Raw genomic sequence first — 25,515 nt, forward strand, 5'->3', positions numbered from 1 at the left:
GCACGGCCTACAGGGGAGTGCTGCTCTCTCAGCTGCTTTGGCAAAGCTTCACTGAACACTGGGGCCTGAAAGAAATATCAAGCCTCCAGATACCACAGTGCTGTCACTTCCAGGCACAAGGGGGGCTAGGATAAGTACAGGGGCACAGGGCCCAGAGAGGAACGGCAGGCAGTTTGAGGTCACATGGCACCCTGACATCAGAGCTCAGAGTAGATTCTGATAGGGGCCTCCTGTGTCAATGATCAGAAAGCAGGTACATTCATCTCTAGGCTCAGATGCCCGCCGGGCAAACCAAGGAGGATGGATGGAAGAAGCATGAAGTCTCTTTCCTATGCAGTATGTGGGGTTCAGAATCCTTGACTTTCCATTTACTATAGATGTGGGGTGAGTTACTTGCCAGGTTGGGTCTCCTTTTGTCACAGCTCTCTGGATCTCCTTAGGGTCTCTCAGTTGTAAATGGAAGGGTCTAGGATTCCAAGACCAAGAGCCTTCTGGCTCTTCAAGTTGGCTTAAGTCCAGGCAACCCGTAAGTTAGCTTGTCTGTCAGAGACCCATCCCCCACACCTTCCCGCCCCATCTGCTAAACCTTGCCCGCCTGTGTCCTCCAGGCAACAACAGCCTGCTGACCTGTATGGAGGATGGACTGTGGTCCTTCCCGGAGGCCCTGTGTGAGCTCATGTGCCTAGCTCCACCCCCGGTGCCCAACGCAGACCTCCAGACAGCCCGGTGCCGAGAGAACAAGCACAAGGTGGGCTCTTTCTGCAAGTACAAGTGCAAACCTGGATACCACGTGCCTGGCTCCTCCCGGAAGTCAAAGAAGTAAGTAGGGCTGGAAATACACACAAGTTCTGGGGGGCAAAGAGAGCCAGGTCTGGATATCTGATTACAAGGAAGCACTCGTTTCTTCGCTAGAGGGATTAGCCACTGTTCATTACATGCTGCCCTGTGAGAATCTAGAGAGACATTGCTAGGAACTGCCTACTGGCTGTGTGACCTCAGGCAAGTGAGTTCACTTCTCTGGGCCTCTAGTTTTCAGCAATAAGATGGGAATGATAATATCAGTTACTGCATAGGATAATTGTGAAAAATAAATGAGGATGTGTATATAAAGTGTTTGCAAGGTACCTGGCACATAGTAATTGTTCAACAAATGGTGAGTGTTAATATCATCATTGTACTAGCACCCATAAGAACCTTCTAGAAGGAAGAGAGAGGACAGGAGCTTGCAGGGCTAGAATTTTATTTTAATCCACACGCAACTGAGACACTGTCTGAAACTCTTGCTTGCCTCAAGTTCTGTGAATGAATTTTCTTCAATCCCTATGCATGCCCCCCACCGACCAAAAGGACAGGTAGGGGATCAGGAACGGGAAAGGGAAAGGGGGGGAGGGCATGAGTCTAGCCATCTGGTCCTTGAGACATCTCTTCTTTTATCTCTTCTTTGAAGACGAGCCTTCAAGACTCAGTGTACCCAAGATGGCAGCTGGCAGGAGGGAGCTTGTGTTCCTGTGACTTGTGACCCACCTCCGCCGAAATTCCACGGGCTCTACCAGTGCACAAATGGCTTCCAGTTCAACAGCGAGTGTAGGATCAAGTGTGAAGACAGCGATGCTGCCCAGGTAAGGCTCCTTGAACTTGAGGTCGGTGCTCCGGGCCCTCTCCTATCTGCTTACCGAAGACCGACCTGTGTCTGAAGAACAGTGTCCTCCAGTAGACTCTGAAGATATGGCAGGGTTGTCAATGCAGACATTAAAAAACTGGGTTCTAGTTATATTCTTTTGTAATGTCCCTGAGCCTTGTTGTCCTCCCTGAACACCATATTTTGGCTCAGAGACTCTTAGCTTTGTAAAATGTGTAGTGTTAGAACTTTTCCGAAGGAAAGCACGTATGGAATCCCATGACCTCAAGACATCAGTTGGTTCTGGCAGCATGAAGAGAAATGGAACCAGGCTCAGACTAGAAGTGTAGAGTCTGGAGAACACTGGGGAAGAGAGGGAGACGAGGAGGAGATAGCAGGGTTGGGATTTTGTCTCCATCCCCTTGTGCCTGGGAGGAAGTCTGGCATTCCCACCCACTCCTGCGGGAGGAGTCTGTGACTGAAGTGCTTTTGCTGCTTCTGAGATGGGTGGGGGAATCTAGGATGGAGAAGGGGGAACAAGAGGCCAGCTCACTCCAGAGGAGCCTTAAACCCACTAGCGGTTCCACTGTGATAGAACCCGCTGTTTGGTTGGTACACTGAGCCCCGTATTTCGCAGGTGTGCAAGAACCTTCAGCCAGGTGAGGCTAGGGTTCAGCTGGATGGGCCCCAGGCTTCACCTGCAGCCAGCACTCACCCATCTTTATAGTTCCCCCCAGATGCCAGGCCCTGTCAAACCACCATCCTTAAGCCCCTCTCTCTCCTGCTCCTCACATGCAAACCAAGTCCTACCCCTTCTGCCTCCAGGACATCTCCTAAAGCTGTTCTCCCCTGTCCCCGGTGCCACCACTCTAACTCAGGCCATTGACATCTCTTTCCTGGGCCACGTGCAGCTTTCTGGTCATCTCCCTGCTTTTACCCCCCTGCCTCCCTCCAGCGCATTCTCTGCGTTTCAGCCTGAGCGATTTGTTCAGCGCATAGATCTTGTCACGACGATTCCCCTGCTTAAAACCCTTCTGGAACCAGTAACCCTCATCCCCTGTGGGATAAACTCCCAGCTCCTCAGGGTGGATTTGAGGCCTCTCCATCACCAGTGAGACTGCTTTCCCTCTTACCTCTGCATTCTCAGTTAAAGAGTTTCTCTTACCTTTTCCAGCTGCCTCACTTCTAATCTTCCTTCCCAGGTCAGCTCAGGCACCCATTCCTCCAGGAACCCCTTTTACTGAAGGATGATTGGCACATGATGTTATATTAGTTGCAGGTGTACAACATAGTGATTCGACAAGTCTATATGTCACACTGTGCTCACCACACATGTAGCTATCACCTGTCACCTTACAATGCCATCACACTACCATAGACTACACTTCCTGTGCTGTACCTCTTATCCCTGTGACTTACTATTCAAGCCTGTACCCCTACTCCCCTTCACCTGTTCTGCCCATCCCCCCCACCCTGGTGACTATCAATCCCAGGAACTCTTTCTTGAGATCCCTTCTACTGTTGGGCTCGGTGTCCCTCCTTGGGGTTCTCCAGCCCACCCACACCCCAGCACTGGCCATACTGTGCTGCAATTCATTTCAGGTGCCCTCCTCCCCAGGCTGTGAAATGCTTGACCACCTCTTTAATCTTCCCTGAGTTTTCAGCACTTGGGACAGTGCCAGACACCTAGTAAGTGCTCAGGAAATGTCAAGCTATGAGAAAGAGCCACAGTGAACATCCAGAACCATCTCCTTATTTTCTAAATGAGAAAAACTCATGCTGGGAGAAATCAGTCAGCTACCCAAGGTGATGCAGCTGGGGTCACCTGAGTCAGAATCAGAGTCCAGGTCCTCCCAACTGCAGACAGGCACCAGTTGAAAATCCTTCATAGAGTACACCCATGGACGTCTGTGTACCCAAATCCTTCCCAGCCTTGACTGCCAGGGAAGCAGAAGCCAGTGCAGGAACAAGCAAAGGCCAGAGATTACCCCGGCCTCATGCAGGCTGATCAGCTCCCCTCTCCCTCCCTTACATAAAACTGTTGCTAACAGTTACCCAAACTGCTGAGCCAAATAATATTCTGGCCGTGGTCATGTTATCAAACTGGAACCCAGTCTGCCTGGGGCCTGCCAAGTACCTTTCATGGCCAGTTTGTATTTAAAGGAGAGGAAAATGTAAATTTATCAGACGACTCAAGCAGTTCTGTTTGGCAACCGGTGGAGAGGCTAGACGCGGAGGGGCAGGGTATTGCCTGTCGGCGCAAAGAATGAGGGGACGTGTGCCAAATGGGCTCCTAATACAATTGACGTTTCTAGTTTGTACCGAAAATGAATTTCCTCTACCCTCAGACCAGGGGCCTGAGAGCCAAATCTAGTATTCACCTCAGATCCCCTCTTGCTGCCTGTAAACACAGCAGAAACTTACGACCCAGAGCATCTTGAATTAAACAGCTTGTATAGAGTCGGAATCCTTTGCTTTCCAAACAAGTTCCAGATCCTGGCAGCAGGGACAGGGACTACTATAGGGGAGGTTCGTGTTCTCCCTCCCACTGCAACTGAAAGCACATTAACAAATAAAACCTCTGCTTCATTTATGCCTTGGGAGCCACGATGAACTCTGAGTTCAAATCCTGACTTTACCACTTCCTTGTGGGAGGACCCGGGCAAGTTGTTTAATCCTTTAAGAGTCAGTTTTCTCATGACTCATAGTTTGTCTGGATTACATGAGATAGTAAAAGTACAGTATGCCTACAACTACCATCCTGAAATTGTACAGTACACAACCTGTGTCACCATATATGGCAGCCCTGGGGAAGGCACAGACCACAAACACCTCCCTTTGAGGTCACTTCTAGTGGGGAGAATCCCTGATGCTCCATGTGGGCTCCTATAGAATCTGGAAACAAAGGCAGTATCTTGAAAGTTATCCCTCTGTGGGAGGCAAGCCCCAGAAAGTCAGAGAGGGCGGCATCTATCATGCATGAAACCAGAATGTGGGGTGGGGAGATTGGTGTGAACCATTGGGAAGCCCAATTTCTTGCTCAAATAAACTGTAGAATATATAGGCTCTCTAGCCTAGCAATGCCCGGTAGAACTTTCTGCTACGATGAAAATAGTCCCTATCTGTGCTTTGAGATATGGCAGCCACTGGTCACATCTGGTGATGGAGTACTTGAAATATGGCTGGAGTGACTGAGTGACCAAGTTTTACACTTTATTTAATTTCAAATGGTTCAAATTTAAATGCAAACAGTCACACTAGTAGCTACCATATTGGACAGTTCAGCTCTCAAATTTATAGCGTTATTATTCCTGTGAACCATGACCAAGAACCTTGGTAATAACAGCTTTTTAAAGTGTTTCCAGGATGCCAGACAGGTGCCCCAGACTTTCATTCATTTCGACAACTCACAACAAACATTTGAAGAAGAAACATCATCCCCTTCTTCCAATGAGGAAAGAAGGCTAGGAGGCTAAGTTCTTGTCCATAGTTACGAGTGAGTGGGCGGTGTTGACGGGCCCCACAGCCCTGTTCTTCCCACTACCCCCGAACATTTCCAGGGCAGGCTAGTGCCAAAGGGCAAGAACTCCATCCCCAGACAGCTGGGGAGAAGTGCTAAGTGTCCCAACATTTAATCCAGCTCAGATGTTCCTGAGCTGTCCAAGGTGATAACTCAGGCCCAGTTTTGCAGAGAAGCACTGTGGGGAATTTGCAGGTGATTAGGGGAGGAGGGACAGAGTCTGTGGCAGATGCGTGCACAGGGCCCGCAGCAGGGGAGGGAGAGACTAAAGGTGCTTGTCGACCAAGTAATGCTCTTAACGGGGCTTTCAGTGGCTCAGGAGGAGCAAGACCGGAAGGGTGGGGGTAGAATCAGTGATGCACCCAGTTCATCACATGGGTCACAGACGTGGCTGTGAAAGCCTTTCTGCCCCTAGTGGTATGCATCTGGCTCCTGCCTTTATGGGCTCTGCTGTGGATACAGCACAGTTCTTGCATGCACAGTGCCTCTCCAAGCAGGGGCGGCTTTTAGGCTGAGCCTTGTGAAATTCTTGCCTAGGCACTCTGGGCTTCCTAGAGGAAGTTAGAAACTTCACAGGAGGTGGACAAGACCTAGGAGATCCCCCACTGCAGCCCGCTTATTTTACAGATGGGGCCACTGGAGCCAGAGAAGGGAAGGGACTTGCCTCGAGTCACACAGCAAGTCACTAGCAGAGTCAGAACTTAAAGTCTCCGATCTCCTAACCAAGGCATGACACATACCAGATTTTCTGCCCATCCTTCCTCCTACACAAAGGGCTACATGTCACCCTTGTACCTTACCTGGAAGATGCAATGTGCATATAGGGGCAACGCATTGCCTGGGGATGGAGGCAAGTAATTAATAGCAGTGGTTTATTAAGCATTTATTACTTGCTAGTCCCTGGGCTGAGTGCTCTACACGGACACATTATTTAAGCCCCACAGCATCAGTCTGGCATTGCTGCCCCATTTTGTAGATGAGGAGGCTGAGGTCCCATAAGGTAAGGTGGTTCTCTCTCTGTTATATAGCTAAGAGTGGTGGACCTGAGATTCCCGTTATTAGGTCAGCCTGCCTCCAAGGCTTTAAGCTCTTTATGTCCCATCTGTACAGCCTGGTTCTGTCCTGCTCTGAGGCTGCCATGTGTCTCTCTGCCATTATTTTGTCTATTCCCATCTCTGCTAAGGAGAAGAAATCTGATTCTCCCCCTCTCCTCATCTCGCCTCCCCTACCCACCTCTCCCCTCCGTTGCATTACAGGCACAGAGGCTTATAGTCAGGAGACCCAGCTCTGACACTGGCAATCTCCATGACTTGGGCATGCTGCCTTCCTGCTGTGGCTGCTGCCACTTCTAAGATGTTGGGGATGCTTGGGTTGATTCTGAAGTCACCCTAGATATAGCGGAACGGAGTGGCCCTGAGCCTTAGGTGACAGAGAGCCCCAGTGTGTGTTTAAGCTCTAAGTGCTTCCCATAATCTAACTTACTTGGTCCTCGTGATGATTGTGTCAGGTAGTGGACCCCATGCCCATTTAGTAGCTGAGAAAATTAAGGGACATAGGTTAAGGAACTTCCCTAAATAACCATGGCTAGGAAGTTGCAGGGCTGGGATTTAAATCTCCATAGTTGGCTTGAATTTGGCTTGAGTTCATGCTCCTGACCATTACAGTGGCATTTAAAAACTCACTTTTTCACTTGCTAGCTAAACCTCAGTTTCCAAATCTGTAGCAGGGATATAATTTCTACTCTACTATATCGTTAAAAGGATTTCGAAATGCCTGTAAAACACTCGGCACATGGTGGGTATTTGATAATATAATTATGATATGCCTTCAGCCCTTCTGGGGCCCCTGTGGCTAAAGAGACTTTGAGAGAGCCACACATGCTTTTATACAGATATATTCACAGGCACAGAGAGGCAAAATGTTTTGCTGAGGGATGCTCAGCCCTCTTGGAAGCGATTTCATTTTAGCATTCGGAATTGTGCATTCAGAACCAAGTGTACCCAGCAGGTTTCTTGCCCAGCGGTCTTTGGTTCTATCAGATTGTATCCTCAATGTCCAGTCGTCCATGGTCACAATAGACTTAACATCAAGGGTTAATTCTGAGGCTCTGTCCTAGCTGGTAGGTAAGCGCTGAGTGCACCAAGATCTAGTCCTAAAAGAGAATGTGGAAATCCAGAAAGGCTCCGGGAAGTCTGCTGTGCAGGGGACTCAGCAAAGACAAAGATGTGGAGGTGGGAAGCAAGAGGAATGTGAGACTAGAAGGAAAGACAGGTGCATAGCAAGAGATGGGGCTAGACTTGTCATCTGGGTTCCGCTCTGGAGGCCCTGGAGTGCCAGCCCACAAGTATGCCTTGTTTGGAAGTCTAAGGTGTCTTAGCAGAAGGTTGTCATCTTTTTTTCTTTTTTCTTTAAAGCATATTTAGTCAGCAATAGAAAGTGCCCGATGAGCTGGGCAGGAGGGAGAGGGGCTGGAGGCAGCAACACCAGTACCTTTATGTTCCCACCTTCTATGGTAGAGCCTTCTATAGTGGATTTCTCTATGGCGAAATTCCCTGAGCAGATTCCAGCTAGTTCTAATACGTTCTCTGCTGCAAACCGAGGTCCCCAGCCAACTCTGGCCCACGTAGTGCTGAGGTCTGCAGCCCTTCGGGGGCTGGAGGCCAAATGCATCATAGGCCCAGGCCAAGGCTCCAGGAAATTGGGGTCAATTCCCTACTCCCCCGAGGGCCCAGCAGAATCATGGGGCCTGGGGCTTGGGGCTCCGGGAGGGAGAGTCGGTTCTCTGAAGCCACATGAAGCTGCCTAAACTTTCCCTGATGTCACACACAATCTCTGGGGGTGAACTCTGTGAGTCGTCCCACAGCTGCATGCTTGGGATGGGCCACCCTTCTCCCGGGGCCACAGAGGTTCCCACTGCATTTGGAAAGACCCATGAGAGGCCCAGAGAGCCCCCCCCCCCACTGCCGCCACCCCCTTTCTCTTCTGAATCCTGTCTCCTTGCAGCTGTTTTCTCAGACAGGGTAGCCTCAGCCTGCATCAGCTCTTTGAAAGAGCTTATTCATTTCCTTATACACGCACTCATTCATTTATTCCCTAATTCACCCATTTCTTCGTTTGCTCATTTATGCATTTATTTCCTCACCCACACATTCATTTATGCTCTTGCTTGTTAAACAAATTCATTCCATAACTCTCTACCGATTCGCCACATCTTTTCTTTTGTTAAACAGATAGTTCTTTTTTGTTGTTGTTTTGTTTTTGAGAGAGAGAGAGAGAGAGAGAGAGAGCGCACACGAGCTGGGGAGAGGGGGCAGAGGGCAGAGGGAGAGAGAGAAAATTCTAAGCAGACTCCATGCTGAGCACAGGAACCCGATGCAGGGCTCGATCCCATGACCCTGGGATCTGCCCTGAGCCAAAATCAAGAGTCCAATGCTTTACCGAGCACCTGAGCCACCCACATGTCCCTAAAACAGATAGTTCTTGAGTGAGCAAAAATATCTACTGAGTGATAAATGAATGGACCAAATTATCAGGACCTATTAGAAGTTGTGGAAAGGCCCTGAAGATGCAGGGACAAGTGAGGAACCGTCTTGGGCCTTGAGGGAGTTCATCATCTGGGTGGGAACAGATGATAAACAACAAGGCAGTGCATGGCAGAGACGTTGAGGTAGCACACTCTGCAGAGTTGGAGCAGCACTAGGACACGATAGTTTGTGCCAGACAAGGTGCTGGGGCGGGGAGGGAAACAAAGCAGCCAGAAGGCCCTGAGTACAGAGGCATGGTGTTGTGAAATAGCTATGGTGCATTTGAGAATGCAGGTGATTTAAACCAAAGTTCAAGGTTGGTGGTGACATTGTAGGGAGCGAGAGCCTGGGGAATTAGCCAAGGTTAAGGCTGTGGGGGCTCTGGAGGCCAGACACTGGAGTTTGAATGGTGGCTGAAGGGCACAGGAGCCGTTGCATAGGTTTTCACATTGGTAGAGCATGATCAGCTCCTCTGGCCTCATACAGAGTTTCTCTTCTGATCAAAAGCTTGAAAGAGGGAGAGAACAGGGCACCTGGGTGGCTCAGTCAGCTAAGTATCTGACTCTTGACTTTGGCTCAGGTCATGATCTCATGGTTCGTGGCATCGAGTCCTGTGTCTGTCTCCACACTTACAGCATAAAGCCTGCTTGGGATTCTCTCTCTCCCTCTTGTTCTGCCTCTCTCCCGTGTGCACTCTCCTTCTCTTTCTCTCTCTCTCTCTCAAAGTAAACAAATAAACACTTTTAAAAAAAGAAAGAGGGAGAGAATGTACAGTGTATTCTCAGATGGAAGGACCCCTGTCCAGAAACCACTCGTGGTTCTCCATTCTCAAGGGACAGAGTCCAAACTCCATAAGCTGACATTGAAGCCACACTCTGCTTCTGCCCTACCAACTCCTCCTCTCTTGGATCACAGGATGAGAAACCTTGGGGAGCTGTCTGTTGCTCACTGTACTTCCTTGCATTTGTGCATGCCCTTTGGCCTTCCAGAAAAGTCTTTCCATCCCTGTTCTGCCTGTGATTCAATGCATTCTTGAAAACTCCTTTCCATATATCACTTCCTCTCCGGGGCCCTCCCTGCTTGCCCCTCACAACCAAAATTACTCTCCCCACATTGTCACGGCACTGCTACCGAGCACGGTCACACGGACATGACTGTCTCACTGTGGCAGATACTGGCTCACTTCACATTTGGACCCCACAGAGCTGGGCACAGTCTGGGCACTAAGAAATGGTCCTCGGCTTCAGGGGAAGGTCTGACATTTCCACAGAGCTGGACCTCCCATTAGAAGCCCAGACTTTGAAAGGGGGCTCAGAGAAAGGACCATGTCTGCAAGCTGCATTTGCCTACCACCTTGCAGAGGGTTGAGAAACTGTGTTGTGCCTGTTTTAAAGAGTTGATGGGAGGGCACAGATAGAAGTATCCCCACACCACTCTCCTGGTGCCACTGTTGCTGGAATGCAATGAAATGGAGCAAAAGGAAGGAAGGGAAGGCAAAAGAGAGGAAGGCAGTGTCCAGGAAGAAAAAGCTTCTCGCCTGCCAAGTTAGCATGTGGCAGAGCCCTGACATGGGGTACTTTCTCACTGGCTGAGATTAAGTAAGCTTTGCTCTGTGGCTGCCTTCTCACGAACAGCCCTAGGACCCATGTTCTTCCTTGCTGTATGAGTTAGGGAGCATTTGGTCCCCTACCTTCTCAGTTATAAAAAAAAAAAAAGATCAATGCACAAAACAAATCCCTCTGACAAATCTCTGAAAGAGCTTGAAGCTAGGACATAGGAAACCTGGGAGATGGGCTCCCTGGGGGGCTTTGAGCAAGGCTTCTTTCTGCACGGAGTCCTCAGTTTCCCCATCTGTAAAATGGAGATGTGAACAGTGCCTCTAGTTCAGGGTGATTGGGTTTTGTACATGGTTCAGAAACTGGTTGTGGAACACTTCTAGGGCTCTGGGAGATAAGGAGCAGTCTCCTTGTTTCTGTTGAGGGGCTTATGATGTTGAGGGTGGTCATCCCTGTTGGTCATCCTGACTGTTCTTGCGTGGTGTTTAGGGACATGGGAGCAACGTCATCCACTGCCGGAAAGATGGCACCTGGAGCGGCTCCTTCCACATCTGCCAGGAGATGCAAGGCCAGTGCTCGGCCCCAGACCAGCTCAACAGCAACCTCAAACTGCAGTGCCCGGACGGCTATGCCATCGGTACGGTGTGTGTGTGTGTGATGGTGCGAGCGGGAGGGGCAGATCCTTCTGGCAACCTGGGGCTGGTGCCTTGCTGGATGACTGGGCACCTCTACCTCGTGAGGCCCTGTAAGGGGGAAACAAAGATGAGAGGGACCAGGTCCTTGCTCCCAGAAAGAGTAAAAGGCACGAATGTTAGAGAAACAGTGGTGAGTAGGGTCTTCCTGGAGTACAGAAGGGCTGACCGCAGAATCAGGAGACAGAGGGGGCTCTCTGAGGAAGGGACGCTTACATAGGGATTTGCAAGAGCTTGTTGGGTGGGAAATGGCATTCCAGACAGAAGAAACCATGAGGCAAAGGGAAGGAGATGTGGAAGCACCTATCACATTTGGGAAAGCAATGGTGGTCCTAGCTGCCTTTTTATCTGGAATCTGAAATTTTGCATAATACTCATCATTCATGAGTACCTACTATGGGCCAGGCCCTGCATCAAGCACTGTATAGAGGCACCATATCTTATCTGCCCAATGACCTTTGACATATGAGGAAACTGGGACTTGAAGGGATAACAGAACATGCCCTGAATCCAGAGGGCTCTTCTACTCCAAAGCCTGAGTTCTTTCCGTGGCATCCCAGTTGCCTCCAACTGGAAAGATAAATAGCATTTTCAGAATATGATTTGCGTGGTGATAGGCGAGCTCACAGAGTGCTCACAGTGAGAAGAGACAACCTGGGGTTTGATGCCAGGGATTTGCCTGGTTGAAACCAGGTGCCTGGATGGATGCATTAATCACCGGCTCCGAGGCTTTCTGGGGAACTGGAGCGTGCATTGAGTCTGACCTCAGCTAAGGGCGGTGATGCTGACCTCTTGGGCTGATTCCCTAATTGACCATGATGAAAAGCCCAGGGAATTGGATGTTCTTTCTCATGGCCAGTGTGATTTATGGGATAATCACCAGGGATGTCTGGAGCAGAAGGTTATCCTGCACACAGTCACTCCCAGTTACACAGAGCCAACAAGTTCTACACCCAGCACGACGGGAGCTGTCACTTCTTGTCCAGAAGCGAGGCCCGTGGTGGGAGAGGGGAGGTGTATGGGGCCCGATCACCTTTCAAAGATGGAAACACAGAGCCTGAGAGTGCATGTCAATTCTTCACCTAAATGTAGAGTAGGGATCAGCTTTCCTGCATTTGGTCCAGAGAACTTGGTGAGAGTACCTCTGAGCGTATGGTTTCTCTCTCTGATGATTCTAAAGGTACTGTAAGTTTCTACAGAGGCACCAACCCAAAGGACCCTGACCAGGATGGCTGCAGAGAGGTGGCATCTTGTGGGTCTGCCAATATAGGCGTTCAAGATGGTTGGGGCAACAGGTGTAGCAATGGTCGGTAACAGTGGCTGTTCCACCCTGAGGCCAATGCTTTCTTCTCTCCATCAGTCCTGATGGGTGTGTGGGATTCTAGACACATATGTCTGTGATGGGGTCCCACCCCAACTCAGTGTATACAAGTGAATATTCAGTGATACTCAGGACTGGTATTAAGTGGCCCTGGGAGGAAATCTTTTGATTAAGTGACTTTTATTAAAAAAACAAAAACAAAAACAAAAACTTATAGGGGGTCCTGGGTGGCTCAGTTGGTTAATCGTCTGACTTCAGCTCAGGTCATGATCTCACGGTCCATGGGTTTGAGCCCTGTGTCGGCTCTGTGCTGACAGATCAGAGCCTGGAGTCTGCTGTGGATTCTGTGTTTCCCTCTCTCTCTGCCCCTCCCCCACTCATGCTCTGTCTCTCCTCTTTCTCTCTCTCTCTCTCAAAAATAAACATTAAGAAAACTCATAAAAACAGACTTCCTGCATGTCTACATCCACTGATACGTTCAAATATATTCACACATGCAAAAATAAACACAAGCACAAATGCTTAATGACCAAACATAGACCCAAGCACATACATCATAAACTCATGCTTGGCATGTACACTTTAGCCAGATAAGTGTATCAACTTGTCACCTACACACACACACACACACATACACACACACACAGCTACACATAGCATGTACACACCTGTGACATAATTACACGCACATCACAAGCACAGACACATCTTATGCTCTGAAACATAAAGATGTGCGGAAGGCAAACATAACTCACACATGTACACAGACACATCCTGTGGCCACTCGGGACATACACTGCATTCCCATGCCACAACCACACATCACCTGGCTCTCTGCTTACCTAGCTAGAGGTAGGCAGAGGTGTGGCAGTACTATTCCTTTGCCCACGGAGCTTTTTTGTGATGAAGCAGAAAGGGAAAGAAGTTGGTATGACACTAGAACCTGAATGTCCCTCCCTTCCAAGTACCCATGTCCCCATTGCCATGCTGATGCCCCTTTAAGGAATATGGTGATCCAGGGTGGCTGGGGGGATATGGGGGAGCTAAAAAAAAAAAAAGCAGTGTGGGACACTGGGAGATAACGATTGGGAAGGAGGGAAACCTCCAGGTCCCTGCCCTTCCCCACCTGCAAAGGCCCCCACATCAGATTCCCAGGTTGAGCCCCTCCCTGGGGAGAGCCCGCCTCACTGAGGAGGGGATTTGATCAAAGGCCTTGTAATCAGGGGTGAGGGGTGTGTCCCATCACAGGGGCTTAGGCGCTGGGGGGCACATTCTGGCACCACCCAGAGGAGCTCGCTCTGGACCCCCCTCCCACTCAACACAGGCAGGCTTCTGTGGCAGTTAGGAGCCCTCAGAAAGTTGCTACAGGCAGGGGCCTGGTGAGATCACCCTCTGTAAGGATGCCAGTTCGGTTTCATATATCACAACACAGCAGCCTGGTCCTAAAGCCCTAGCACTGTGGGGAGGGGAGGAGAACACAGAGTAGGGAGCTGCGGAGAAGGGGAGGGCAGTGGTGGCCTCCTGTCTTGACCATATTTTCCCCCTTTTCCCCCTCTTGGAATAAGATAGCCTTTGTCTTTCCCTCAGAGGTGGCCTCTTGCTTTTGCAGAAGAGGCTTTTATCATCACAGCCTCACTTCTGCCTTGCTTTCTAGAAGCTCCTTTAGAACGTGAACTCACGACAGACACACAGCACTTAGTTTTTCCAACTGCTTAGTGACTTGTCCCCTTTTACCATCACTCATCTTTTTGGTACTTTTGCATCCCCTCCCCATTTCTTTTCTCTCCTCTGCCTTCCTTTCTCTTTCCTCTCTTGGTCTGTATCTATCACTGGACTTGGAAGGCAGAGGGATGTGGGTTTTAATTCTTGGGCCTCTAACCACCTTCTCTGTAGCCTGAGCTCTGTGCACTGGTCTAACCTGAGACTTGGGTGTGATGACGACCCATCGCACGGGCTGGATATTTTCAGGAGGATGAGTGACCTATGACAACCACCTGCCTGGCCAGGAATCTGCCCCCACTTCTGGGCTCGGTGTCCCTGTGTTTAAATAGAAGAGGTTGTAAACACTGTCCTAGACCTGCTGTCACCCCCCTCTTTGGTCCTTGTGAGTCTTCTGCACTAAAGAGGACTACAAAATGGCATTAAAAAGGGAACTGGTAGATAAACTATATATATATATATATATATATATATATATATATATATGGGGGGGATTATACACATTCAGACATCACCCTTACCCACCCACCCACATACGTGGAAGGGAGCCTATAGAGTGGCTAACAGAATAGAGTTGGCTGTCTCTTGTGATTCGCTTAATATTCAAGGGTGGTCCTGGCAGTAAGCTGGAGGAATGACCTCCTTAGGGCCTTGGTCAGATTCTGACATGTCCGTTCTTTGCCCACATGGATGAGCACCATTTGGGAGTCATGGAGACATCTCATGGGATAGGCTTGATTTTCAGGAGACTCCAGAATGCATGAGGTCAGGGCAGAGAATCAATGTACCAAATTATAGTCAACTTGGCAACCAAGCCACAGCTTGATGTCAGCTGTCTTCACCTGTGAAGTCCCTGGACCGAGGGTTTCTGTGGAGCACTACCCTGTTCCAGTTCATCACCAGTGCCTTCACCAGCTACCTGATTCATTTTGTCATTCCCTTATCCAGGTACCCAGTCTTTTATCCATGCAATCCTCCATCTGTGTACCTACTTCCTCCTTCATAAGATACCAGAATCCCTACTGATCATTTACTCACCGTCCCATTCGCTCACTCACTCAGTTCCTTGCCCGTCTATGCACTCACTTCCTGTCTCTTCCACTCATTCCACACATACGTGCTGAGTGCCCATCATCTGCCATGCACAGTGCCAGGCTCTGGGCATGGAATGTGGAGCACAGAGACGGCTCAGGAGTTTACAGTCCATCAGGGGAGAAAGCCGTTGATACAACAGTCACCAAGCCATGACAAATGCTGGCATAGTGCCTGTCAGAGGGTCTGGCCTGTCAGGAAAGCAGGGAGGGCCTCTCGGAGCAGGTGGCATTTGGGTTGAGGTCCAAAGGGCCATAAGTAGTGCATTAGTTGAAGAAGAGTGTGAAGGGTCTTGAAGGCACGGCTCGGGAGGCATGTGTGCAAGCCTGGTGCGAGCAGAAAGCAAGGGGTTAAGAGGCTGTGCTGCATTCATGGGCTCACCGTGTGCTGGACTGATGGCTTACCAGGCACTGGGCTAGGCTCACGGATGAGTCACCCTCATCCCTGCCCGTCCAGGGCATCACTGTAACTGCAGAAAGGTAGGCACAGGGAGGGGGTAAGGCCAGCACTGAGAGACTCATCATTGCTCAGCAATGATGAGAGCACACTGCTCTCACTCAGTTGCAAAAATCAGGGCAGGCTGCTCAGAGGATTTGAACTGAGCCATGAAGAACTGATGGGATTTGACCTTGAGTAGGCAGATGGGAGTGATTCAGGAGAAGGGGTGAATGGGAGCTGAGGTATAGAGGCGGAGGTTGTTGCAGGACTCAGATGGAAAACCTAGTGCAGTCTGGCTGGCCCACCCAAAGTGTGAAGATGGTTAATGGCAGATGAGATTGACCGGACCATGGGAGCCCATGAACGCTGGACAAAGGGGATCGCACTTTGTCCTGCTTGTGGGGAATCTTGTAAAGTTTTCAAACGAGGAAGGGCACGACCCAACTGGGCTCAGGGCCAACAAACATGGTGGTGGGAGGGTGCAGGCTAGATTGGAGACAAGAGAGCAGAGTCAGGGAGACCAGAGGCTGCCCTGCTGGAAGTTCCCTTCTTTCTCTGACCCTCAAGGCCAGGGTGGCCCAGTCCAGAGTGACAGGGCCTGCCCTGTATGAGAGCAGCCCGTGGACATCAGGGGACTGGGGGCTGAGCTGTGGCCTCACACTGTGCTTCCCCTCAGGGTCGGAGTGTGTCGCCTCGTGCCTGGACCACAACAGCGAGTCCATCATTCTGCCAGTGAACGTGACTGTACGTGACATCCCCCACTGGCTGAACCCCACCCGGGTGGAGGTGAGTGACAGAGCCGCCCCCCGTGGCGAGGGGAGGGCAGTGACCCTGTTGGACACTTGCTATGCCCCCAGCCCGCATCAGTCCTTGTATATATGTTGAATCATTGACTTGTCGCACCTGTCGTGTGGGGTGGGAACCGTTCAGTCAGTTCTCCAGGTCCCTCCGAAGGACCTTTTACTTCCTGCTCCACTGAATCCTGATGACAGCCTAGGAATAAGAGGACTGATGTCTCCAGTTTAGAGATGAGGAAACTGAGGCACCAAGAACCACACAGAAAGCAGAGTCAGCTCACAAACCCATGTATGTCTGACTGGGAAGTCTGTACTGGTAAGGATGGTGCAGTCTGGCTTCTCTAGACGAGCCCTTAGAAGGCCTTTCAACATTCCATGGCCTAGACTTCTGGGATCCTTCTCCACGCTTACCTCCTTTGGTGGAAAGCAGTTAATCTGCAATATGGGAATTAGTAACACCCACCGTTTATGAAGCACCCACTGTGTTCGCGCGCCCAGCACCCCGCACACAAGACTGCACTGAAACCTCAGAATCGCTGGATGGAGCAGGGGGCATGGCATCGCCTCCACCGCCTACTTTTGGACACTGAGCTCTCAGGAGTGCGAGGGCTCGAACCCAAGCCTGAGTCCAAGTGCGGTGCTCTTCCCACAGTGCCAAGCTGGCATGGTACTGGCCAGAAGGCCACGTAGGCGCCTCCTCCTGGCACCCACTGCCATTGCCCAGGCCCGCTTTGGGGCTGGCCACTCCCCCTTGTCGCCTGATCTATCCGAGGCCCTAGAGGCTTTGCGGGACCCCACTCTTGCCCTCCAGGGCAGCGGGGATCCTGGGCCTCATGTAGCACCGGCTCCGGGCACTGGCTCACCCTGGAGAAGGTGAAGGAGGGAGGCAGGGCGTGCAGGACAATGTTCGGCTATGTCCCTCCCGGCCAGGCTTTCTGCCTGCGGAGCGGGGAGGCCTTGCTGTCCTGCTGCAGATCTCGCTCCGGATAGCTAGGCAGAACCCGATACCGGGTGTACGGTTTCTCAAATGAGCTGAGGGCGTGATTGCGAGGGCTTACTCAGCACTCCGCCCGTGGAACTGGCACTGGACTGGGCCGGCCTGCCCTGCTCCCCCGTGCACCCCAGCATTCTTCTCCTTCCTCTTTCTCACCTAAGGCCCTCTGCCCCACCTCCAACTGTAGTCCCTTCCCCCTGCCCCTGTCTCCGCTCTGTTTCTCTCTCACCTCTCCCAAGACCTCTCTCGCCTTGTTCCACCTCCCGCCCACCCGTGCTCTTGCCCCTCTATCTGCCCCTGACTCTCCCATGCATACCCGAGACAGCTCTGTCTCCCTAACCTCAAGCTCCTCATCTGTTTTCTGCCCTGAGCGTGCCTTTCCCCATCACGAACCCAGAGTCCCCGTGTAGATTCTCACCGAATGCCCAGTGGATGCTGGTGTGCTATTACACACCCAGGGGCGCGCACAGAACCGCCAGGTCAGAATCTCAAGGAGGCTGGAGATCCAGCACAGGCCCCTGATTGTACAGATGGAGAAACTGAGCAGCAGAGAGGGAGGGGATGAGGCCAGGGTCACAAAGGATGAGAGCTGGGATCGTGCCATGCCATGCCTCCCCTCCCTCTGCCCTGCCCTGATTCCACATACCCAAAGGCAGGGGAATCACACTCCTCCACAGAGCAGACACAGGAGACCTCCCTCATGCCCCACTACCGGAGGTCTTCTCTGTCTGGGATTCAGACCAGTTTCCCCTGGCCCGGCTCCCACTCAGGCCTTTGCTCTGCCCCCTGGGTGAATTCCCACCCTTCCCTCTGTGAGCCTGGGCACTAAAGAGTTCAGTTATAATTCACTGTGAAATAAATCCAGGGATTTGAAAGCCTGCAAGTCCCCCCCTTCCCCAGTTGCCCACCCGCTGCCTGCCTGCCTGCCCCAACCCCCACCCAGTTCCCTGGTCTGCCGGCCTTTATTGATGCTGGCCTACGGAGAGAGCCATAACGAGGTTCAGACCTCCACCGGTCTCCGGAGGCCTCATTATCCAGGAGGAAAAAAAAATGTGGTAGAAAAAGGGAGGAGGGTGAAGGGCAGAGATTGATGATTTCCAGGAATACGGCAGAAAAGCTGGCCTCTGCTGCGCCCTTGCCCCTTGTGTGACGAGAGCGACGTGGAAACAGAGCAGGCCCTGGGTAGCTCTGCTTTCTGAGGCCTGCCTCCCAGGGCCAGCACAAGGTAGATGGGTGGGGGCCAGGCTCTTTTCCAACTCCTGTCACCTTTGTCCCCGGGTGAGGACGTGCGAGGCCACGACTGATGTTTAATGGACGCCTCCTGTGAATCGGGCACTGGGTCAGCCTTTACTTACACCCGTCCCCTGACACAGTCCGTAAGGTAGGTCTTAGTGTCTCCGTTTTTCCCGGAGAGTGAATGGCATCTCAGGGATGGAAGCCACTTGCCTAAGAGAAATTGAAGAGACATCCCGGCCAGTCTAATGCAGTTTTCTCCAGCTACCCGTGCCGTCTCTGTTCAATGCATAACAATGATAATAAAGGCAAAACGTTGACCGATGGCTTGCCAGGGACTGTGCTGGTAAATAGTTAACAACTGGCTGTCCGCCACTGCCTCCACCTCCGCCCCCTAAAATAACCGTATAGAACTCTGACTTGTAGCATTTGCTAATGACAGTGGTGTAAAGACTTCCCCCCATGGCGGACGTCAGGTTCTCCAAGTTGCCCTCATCGCACACAATGTTGGGAAGGGACGGGCATTGCCGCCTCTCATGAGCCCACATGACAGGATCTGTTTTAAGTACTTTACACGTATTGGCCTGTATGACAAGAACAGTACCCACTTAGATGAGTAGAATCTCAACACTGAGGGCATGTGACTAATGCACCAGAACAGTGGCCTTTGCAAAGGGCAGGCCCACGGTCATCTTGCTTACAACGGTACTGCCCTTAGTGCTGAGTACACAGTGGGTTTCGCTAAATACTTAACAGTTGCAGGGTCAGGTGACCAAGGTTCTAGTGCAAACCCAGGCATCTTCTTGCTGTGTGTCCTTGGACAAATCCTATCATTTCTATAAGCTGCAGTTTCCCCAACTGTGGAATGAGACATAGTCCTGGATCAAGAGTCACAAACTCAAACACCCACAGGAACCAGGCAGGCAGGATAAATGGGTGAAGCAGGCCAGGCCTATCGTTCTGTATATTAAATACCTAGTCATATTATTCATAGTAGTAGCAATGTTTTACTCTACGTATTTCAGACAGACAGACTTAAAGAAAATATATCAAACACCCATGTACATACTATCCAACTTAAGAAATAAGAATTTTTAAATACAGCTGGAAGTTTTTCTTACTGAGATTGAACATATATGCTGACCCTTAGCAAGAGATTTGAGAAATTTGTATGTTTGCGGCCACTCCTGAAACCACTACCCAGGTCAGGGTCTGTGACTCCCCAAAGATCATCCCCTCCCCATGCCAGGCAATGGCTGCACCAATGAGATAACTTCTACTGAGGGTTTCTTATTCCTTTTTATTGAGGTATAATTGACATATAAAATTATATTAGTTTCAGGTGTACTAAAATGTTTAGTTTTACTTTCAAAAACAAGAACACTGTGTCCCTTCATTTTTTTTTAAAGTTCTTTCCTTTGAAAGCCCCCACTCCCCCACCCCCACCCCCCACTTTTGGAAGCGACAGGGATATGGAAGATAGGGAGAAATCTTCCTCTCCTCTAATAAATGAGATGATACAAACTCAATGACAGATGGAAATGTCTCTTGGCTCTGGTGCTGGAGAGACTGCAGGGAATGGTAGAGACAGTGGTGAACTCTGGAAAACATCCTGCTTCCCAAGGGGGCTCTCTAGCCAAGTGTGGCAGTGTGGAAATGTATGCCTAGTACGGCTAGAGTTTCCACTTTTTCTTGAGAAAAAATAAGAAATCTGGAGTCTTTAAAATGTAAAATCTCTTAATTTTTTAAAAAATACTGGCAAATAATTTTGACTTCTGTTAAGCACTTTGTGTGCCAAACCGAACATTTCTGTGGGTTGTGTAGCCTGGAAGCCGTTGGCTTGCAACCTTTGGATAAGATAGACTCCCAGCCCTGGGCATCTGGAATTCTGGGTGTCACCAGCCCCAAAGGAGCACCTCTAATCTGCCCTGCACCTTGACTGGGTTACAGCAAATGTAGTTCACAACCTCAGAGGCTTGTAATTCCTCTAGGTACTTGAGACCTTGGATTTTATAATGGCTCCTGGAAAAAAAAAAAAGGATGGAAGGAGGGAGGAAAGGGAGGAGAAGAAGAAAAGGATGGAGGAACTTAAGGGAAAGAAAGGAAGTCATCGTTTATTGAAGGCATCATTTATATAGGCATGGTTTGTTAGGCAGGTCAATAAATGCCACCTCATTTTGTCTCCACCATACCCCAGTGAGATCAGTAGGGTCACCATTTTACCCATGAGGAAGCTGAGGTTCTGAGGGCTTGTCACTGCCCAATTCACATAACTAATGTGGTTCAATCAGAATTTGAACCCAGCGCTAATTCTCCTGCATTTCATCATGCAAGGCAACCACCTTCCACATTATAAATCATAATTCAACACTTGCAGACAAAGGATGCAGAATTCTGTCTTGGAAGAGAAGGCAACACTGTGGGAAACCCTGTCAAGAGTCCACAAGGCAGAGATAGAATGGTTCTGAGTGGACATGAAGTCCAGTCTATCTGATGTATGGATGGAGATATTGTGTGCCCTGGAGGTGAAGCCCATGGACGGAGAGATGTGTCAGGGATCCAGTGATTTCTCATTCACTCATGGACACTCCCATGCATCCACTCACTTGCTCATTGGTTCATTCACTCATTCAAAAACATTGACTATGCCCTTCTAAATGGCAGGCAGTCCTCAAACACCAGGCATACAGGGGTGGAAAATGCCTCAACTTTTACAGAAAGCCAGAAGCTCCAGAACTGCTAACAAAAGGCATGGTAGAATTCACTCACAGTAAGGCTTGTAAATCAAGGAGAATTAAGGAGAAAAGAGGGCTCATCCTAGAAGGTATTAGGAGGGGCATCTGATCTGAGCCTTAGGATGGGGAGGCTCTCTTAAGATGCTTTCTCACAGGTCTTCAGCGCTGCCTGGGACCCATCTTCTCTGGGACTCATCTTTGAGACAGTCCTCCCCCACCTCTCTTTGTCTCATAGCCTCTCCACCTTTCTGAACCTTGGTCTTTCCGTTGGTCGAAAGAGTCAACTATTTTATACTCACAGTTTTGGGGGCTGGGACACCATAGGGTTCCAAGTATAGACCTGGAAATCAGAGAGCCGTGGGCTTAATTCCTGACTGTCATTGCCTCTGTGTATGGTTGGGAGCAAGTTGTTTAACTCCTCTGTGCTCTGTTTCCTCCTGTGTAAACCAGACTCAAAAATAGTAGCACGCTCATAGTTATGGTGAGAATTAAGTAGATGAAGCCTCAAGCACAGGGAGTGTGTTGATGAAGACGAGGATAATGATGGCAGGGTAGGTGCCTGTGCTTTGCTGATGATGAGGTGACGACAGTAGTGCCGGTGGGTGCTAATGATGGCAGTGGTGGTAGCACTGGTGGCCTAGGTGTTGATGCTGACGGTCACTACAGCCAGGAAGACAGGGCGCTCTATTCTTCCTAGGCATACCCACCGTTGCCCAGGTAGGAAACGAAAGCCATCTTACAAAACCTGGTCTGAAACCTGGCCTGCCTCTCACTGGCATCCAGAGGAACAAGGCTGACGTTTGCAGGGCCCCATCTGGGATCTCCCACTTTGTAGTGTAAATAGCCTAGCCTTCCCTTCAGCTCCTGCCCCTTACCCGCTTCCCAGTTCTCCTCACATACAGAGAGGTCCTGTGGTGAGACAGGTAGGGCGTGCAGCCCAAAGGAATAGTGGAAAATCCAAAAGCCTTGGAAAGATAAATAGGCTCCTGCGGATAGTATAAAAGTCCTTTCTCTGAACTCACGTCAGGTAAACCTCAACTGACAGAAACTTGTACAACCACACCACGACACTCCTACAGACGGATTAAATTAGCTCTCAGATAAACAGGGGGAGGGATGGACATCAAATCCCTCGTGGATCCTGAACCCGCTGTTTTCTATGACTTGAGCCATTACCGAGTGCCCCTCCAAGCATCCCTGTTTTTTGGCTGGGGACAGATCCTCAGACCCAGAGATGAAAACCTGGATAAAGTGTCCCAGAGAATGAAAGCAGGTGACTCTCCCCAATTCTGGCCCTGGGGCCAGGAAGCACAGGGCACCAAAGTAGCTGGAAGCTGGAAGAAAGGAACCCTGGACCCACTCACATTCCTTCATTTGGCCAACGTGTTTGCTGTGCTCCAGGCCTGGTCCTTGGGAGAGACAGAGATGTCTAAGCCCAGGTCCTCGGTTAACCATTCCCGTACCACTTATCTCAGTGCATCATCACAACAAGCCAATGACATGGTTTTCAGGACCCATTTCACAGGCAGGAGAACCAAGCCTCAGAGTGGAAATTAAAGCAAATTCAAGTTGAATTGCATCCACATCTGACTTACCTCAAAGCCCAATGTCCTTCCCATATATCACCTTTTCTAGGTGTAATGGGAGAAGGTAGACAGGGACAGTAGGGGCAGTAGGGGCCTACGTAGTAGACTTCACCTTGCATGATTGATGGTCGCATCCTCAAGTTACATTGTTTGTCCAAGACCTTAATTTAATTCCACCTACACTAAACTGGTCCTGTAAACTAAACACTGTGGTAGGCTTTGTAAGGGCTCTTCTGATACTCTAGAAGAGAGGAAGCCAAGTAAAGAAAATACAGCCTATTGATAAAATCATCTCGATTTTGAGATGTGGCCATTCATTTATAGCAAAAATATTTCGTGGGCATCCTCCATGTGCCAGATGCCATGTTCCACGATCCAAGGGTGAACCAGAGATGATGTGTGGCAGAGAAGAAAGGCACCAACCCAGTCTTAGCCAGATCTTGGAGTCATGTGATTCCCTTTGTTCCAAGCTCACCAAGAAACCTAATTCCAGTTGGGTTCCCACAAAGGTCTGTCTTCATGGAGAAAAATGGGTTAGTCACATGGTTTTCTGTATTCTGGCCCATTTGACTGTTCATTTCTTAACTGAAATTAATCAACTGGCACCCATCCAGGAGAGCGAGCCCTTATCATATAGACTTCCATGGCTGGTCCCTCACACAATTACCTCTCGTTGCAAATCTGAGCATTCCCTCCAGGTTATTTTTATTTCATTTTTTACAGAAATCATTGTAATTTTGGCGTGAAATGTAAGGCATCTATGGCAGAATAGAGAAAGGAGCTTCTGGGATCATTATGTTAGCCCCATTCCTAATGTTATTTACCTTTCTAGTTTTAGCTTTCCTTTTTCCACCTCCTTTAAGAATTATCCTCCTATTGGGTTTTATGTTACGAGCTGCCTTAAATAATTTCCAAAACAAGTGCTTGCTTCCAAATCCCAGTTTCTTCACTAAACAGTTATGCAGCCAGGGGAATTTATTCTCCTTATGACCCGAGATTGATGCCCACCTCACCTCATGACGAGTAATAAATAAGATAATGCATAAAGTAATTAGTACGAATGTACTCAATATATTTTAGTTGTCATTGTCGTAGTAATAATAATTATTAAAGGAGGCTATAAATAAATGCATATATGCATACCTATAAGCTCTGAGGGGGTTGGGGAAGGCACCACAGAGGAAGTAAGTCCTGAGCAGCAGTTTAAAAGATAACTGAAGATTCCCCAGGAGGCAAGATGGGGAAGGGCATTTCAGTGAAGGAGAACAGCCAGAACAAAGTCACAGGGGTGTGGGAGTACGGACAATGTCAGGGGATTGTGAGCGGGCCCATATGGCATGGCGGCAGGTGGAGGCAGGGAGGGTTCTCTGTGTCTCCAAGGGTTCTGAACCAGCCCACTGCTCTCAAACTGTAGTATATATCAGAACCATCTGGCAGGCTTGTTTTTAAAATGTGGAGTCCCAGGCCCTGGCCCTGGAGGTTGGGATTCATTAGATCCAAAGCAGCTCTGAAAAATCTCCCTCCTTAATGTGTTCCCACAGTGCCCCTGATGAAGATGGTCCTCAGCACATGCTTTGGGAAACCCTGCTCCACACTGCTCTCCCATCTTCCTGCTAGGGCCGGATATCCACTCTGCCTCATCCGCTTCCTCCCTCCACCCTCCCTCCACCAGCCAAGAATTTCCTGAAGGGCCTTTCTAATCACGTCTTCATCCTCCCAATTCTGTTTCTCTCCAGCCCCTATTCCTGCCGGGAAAATACAGAATCATGACACCTACAGCAAACATATTATTGTGATCTTATGATTCCTGTTATTTACAAGTACCTGGGCAAATTATTCATCTAAATGCCAGGGTGAAATCAGGGCTTGGAAAATCCAAGAAGAGGTGGGGTGGTTGAATGTGAGATCACTGAAGAGATGACTTCCTTCCAGCCTCAAACCCATCTGACCACTCTCTCCCTCTCTCTGCAGAGAGTTGTCTGCACGGCTGGTCTCAAGTGGTATCCTCACCCTGCTCTGATTCATTGTGTCAAAGGCTGTGAGGTGAGTCCCTAAAAATGAACCTGCTGTTGTTATCATCATCATTATTATTGTATATTAATCATGGCTGTAATTTGCTGTACCTACTAAGTGCTGTAACTATCCTTTTTAATAGACTTCTTGGACAGAGATGAGCAATCCGATTTTACAGATGGTGGAACTGAGGCACAGTTCAACAAACATACTCAAAAATACATTTAATGGATAACAGAATTGCGATTCCAAGCCAGGTTTTTCTGCTTCCTAAGCCTGTATTCAACATAATACTATATCTGTAAAAGGGAGGGAGGCCATATTGATTTTGCATCTTTAATATGCCAGGCACATTACCCAGATTATCACATTTAACCTTTACAGAACCACAGGAAGCATTTTTTTTCTTTCTAATTCCTACTTTACTGCTGACCATTACTTAAAGATCACTTCCTTTTGCTACATGTTTGTCATTCACTTATTCTTCGACCCCAGAATTAATATGGCCATCTTAGACCCGACCATAGGCTGAAAGTGGAAAATCCTCTCTGACTTCGCAGTTGAACTGTTCCCTGGAGTTTGAAATGATGATCTGTCTCTGTCTCAGTGACAAACCTAGGGAGGGACAGGGTACTTAGGATGTCATATGTATTCTTTTTTTTTTTAATTTTTAAAAA

General features: G+C 49.5%; 1 protein-coding gene across 1 annotated transcript in view; it reads left to right on the plus strand.

Annotated features, from left to right (window-relative positions):
- Positions 1 to 25,515, plus strand: part of PAPPA (pappalysin 1) — a 244,271-nt gene that overhangs the window by 195,503 nt on the left and 23,253 nt on the right. Inside the window, exons 16-20 of the mRNA XM_086683839.1 lie at positions 609 to 819; positions 1,448 to 1,619; positions 10,708 to 10,855; positions 16,157 to 16,266; positions 24,797 to 24,868. Of these exons, the coding sequence (XP_086539965.1) occupies positions 609 to 819; positions 1,448 to 1,619; positions 10,708 to 10,855; positions 16,157 to 16,266; positions 24,797 to 24,868 (713 nt within the window). The remainder of the gene's footprint in view (positions 1 to 608; positions 820 to 1,447; positions 1,620 to 10,707; positions 10,856 to 16,156; positions 16,267 to 24,796; positions 24,869 to 25,515) is intronic.

This window comes from Puma concolor, chromosome D4 (genome assembly GCF_028749965.1).
Source record: "Puma concolor isolate L17-30 chromosome D4, mPumCon1.1.hap2, whole genome shotgun sequence".
Taxonomy (NCBI): domain Eukaryota; kingdom Metazoa; phylum Chordata; class Mammalia; order Carnivora; family Felidae; genus Puma; species Puma concolor.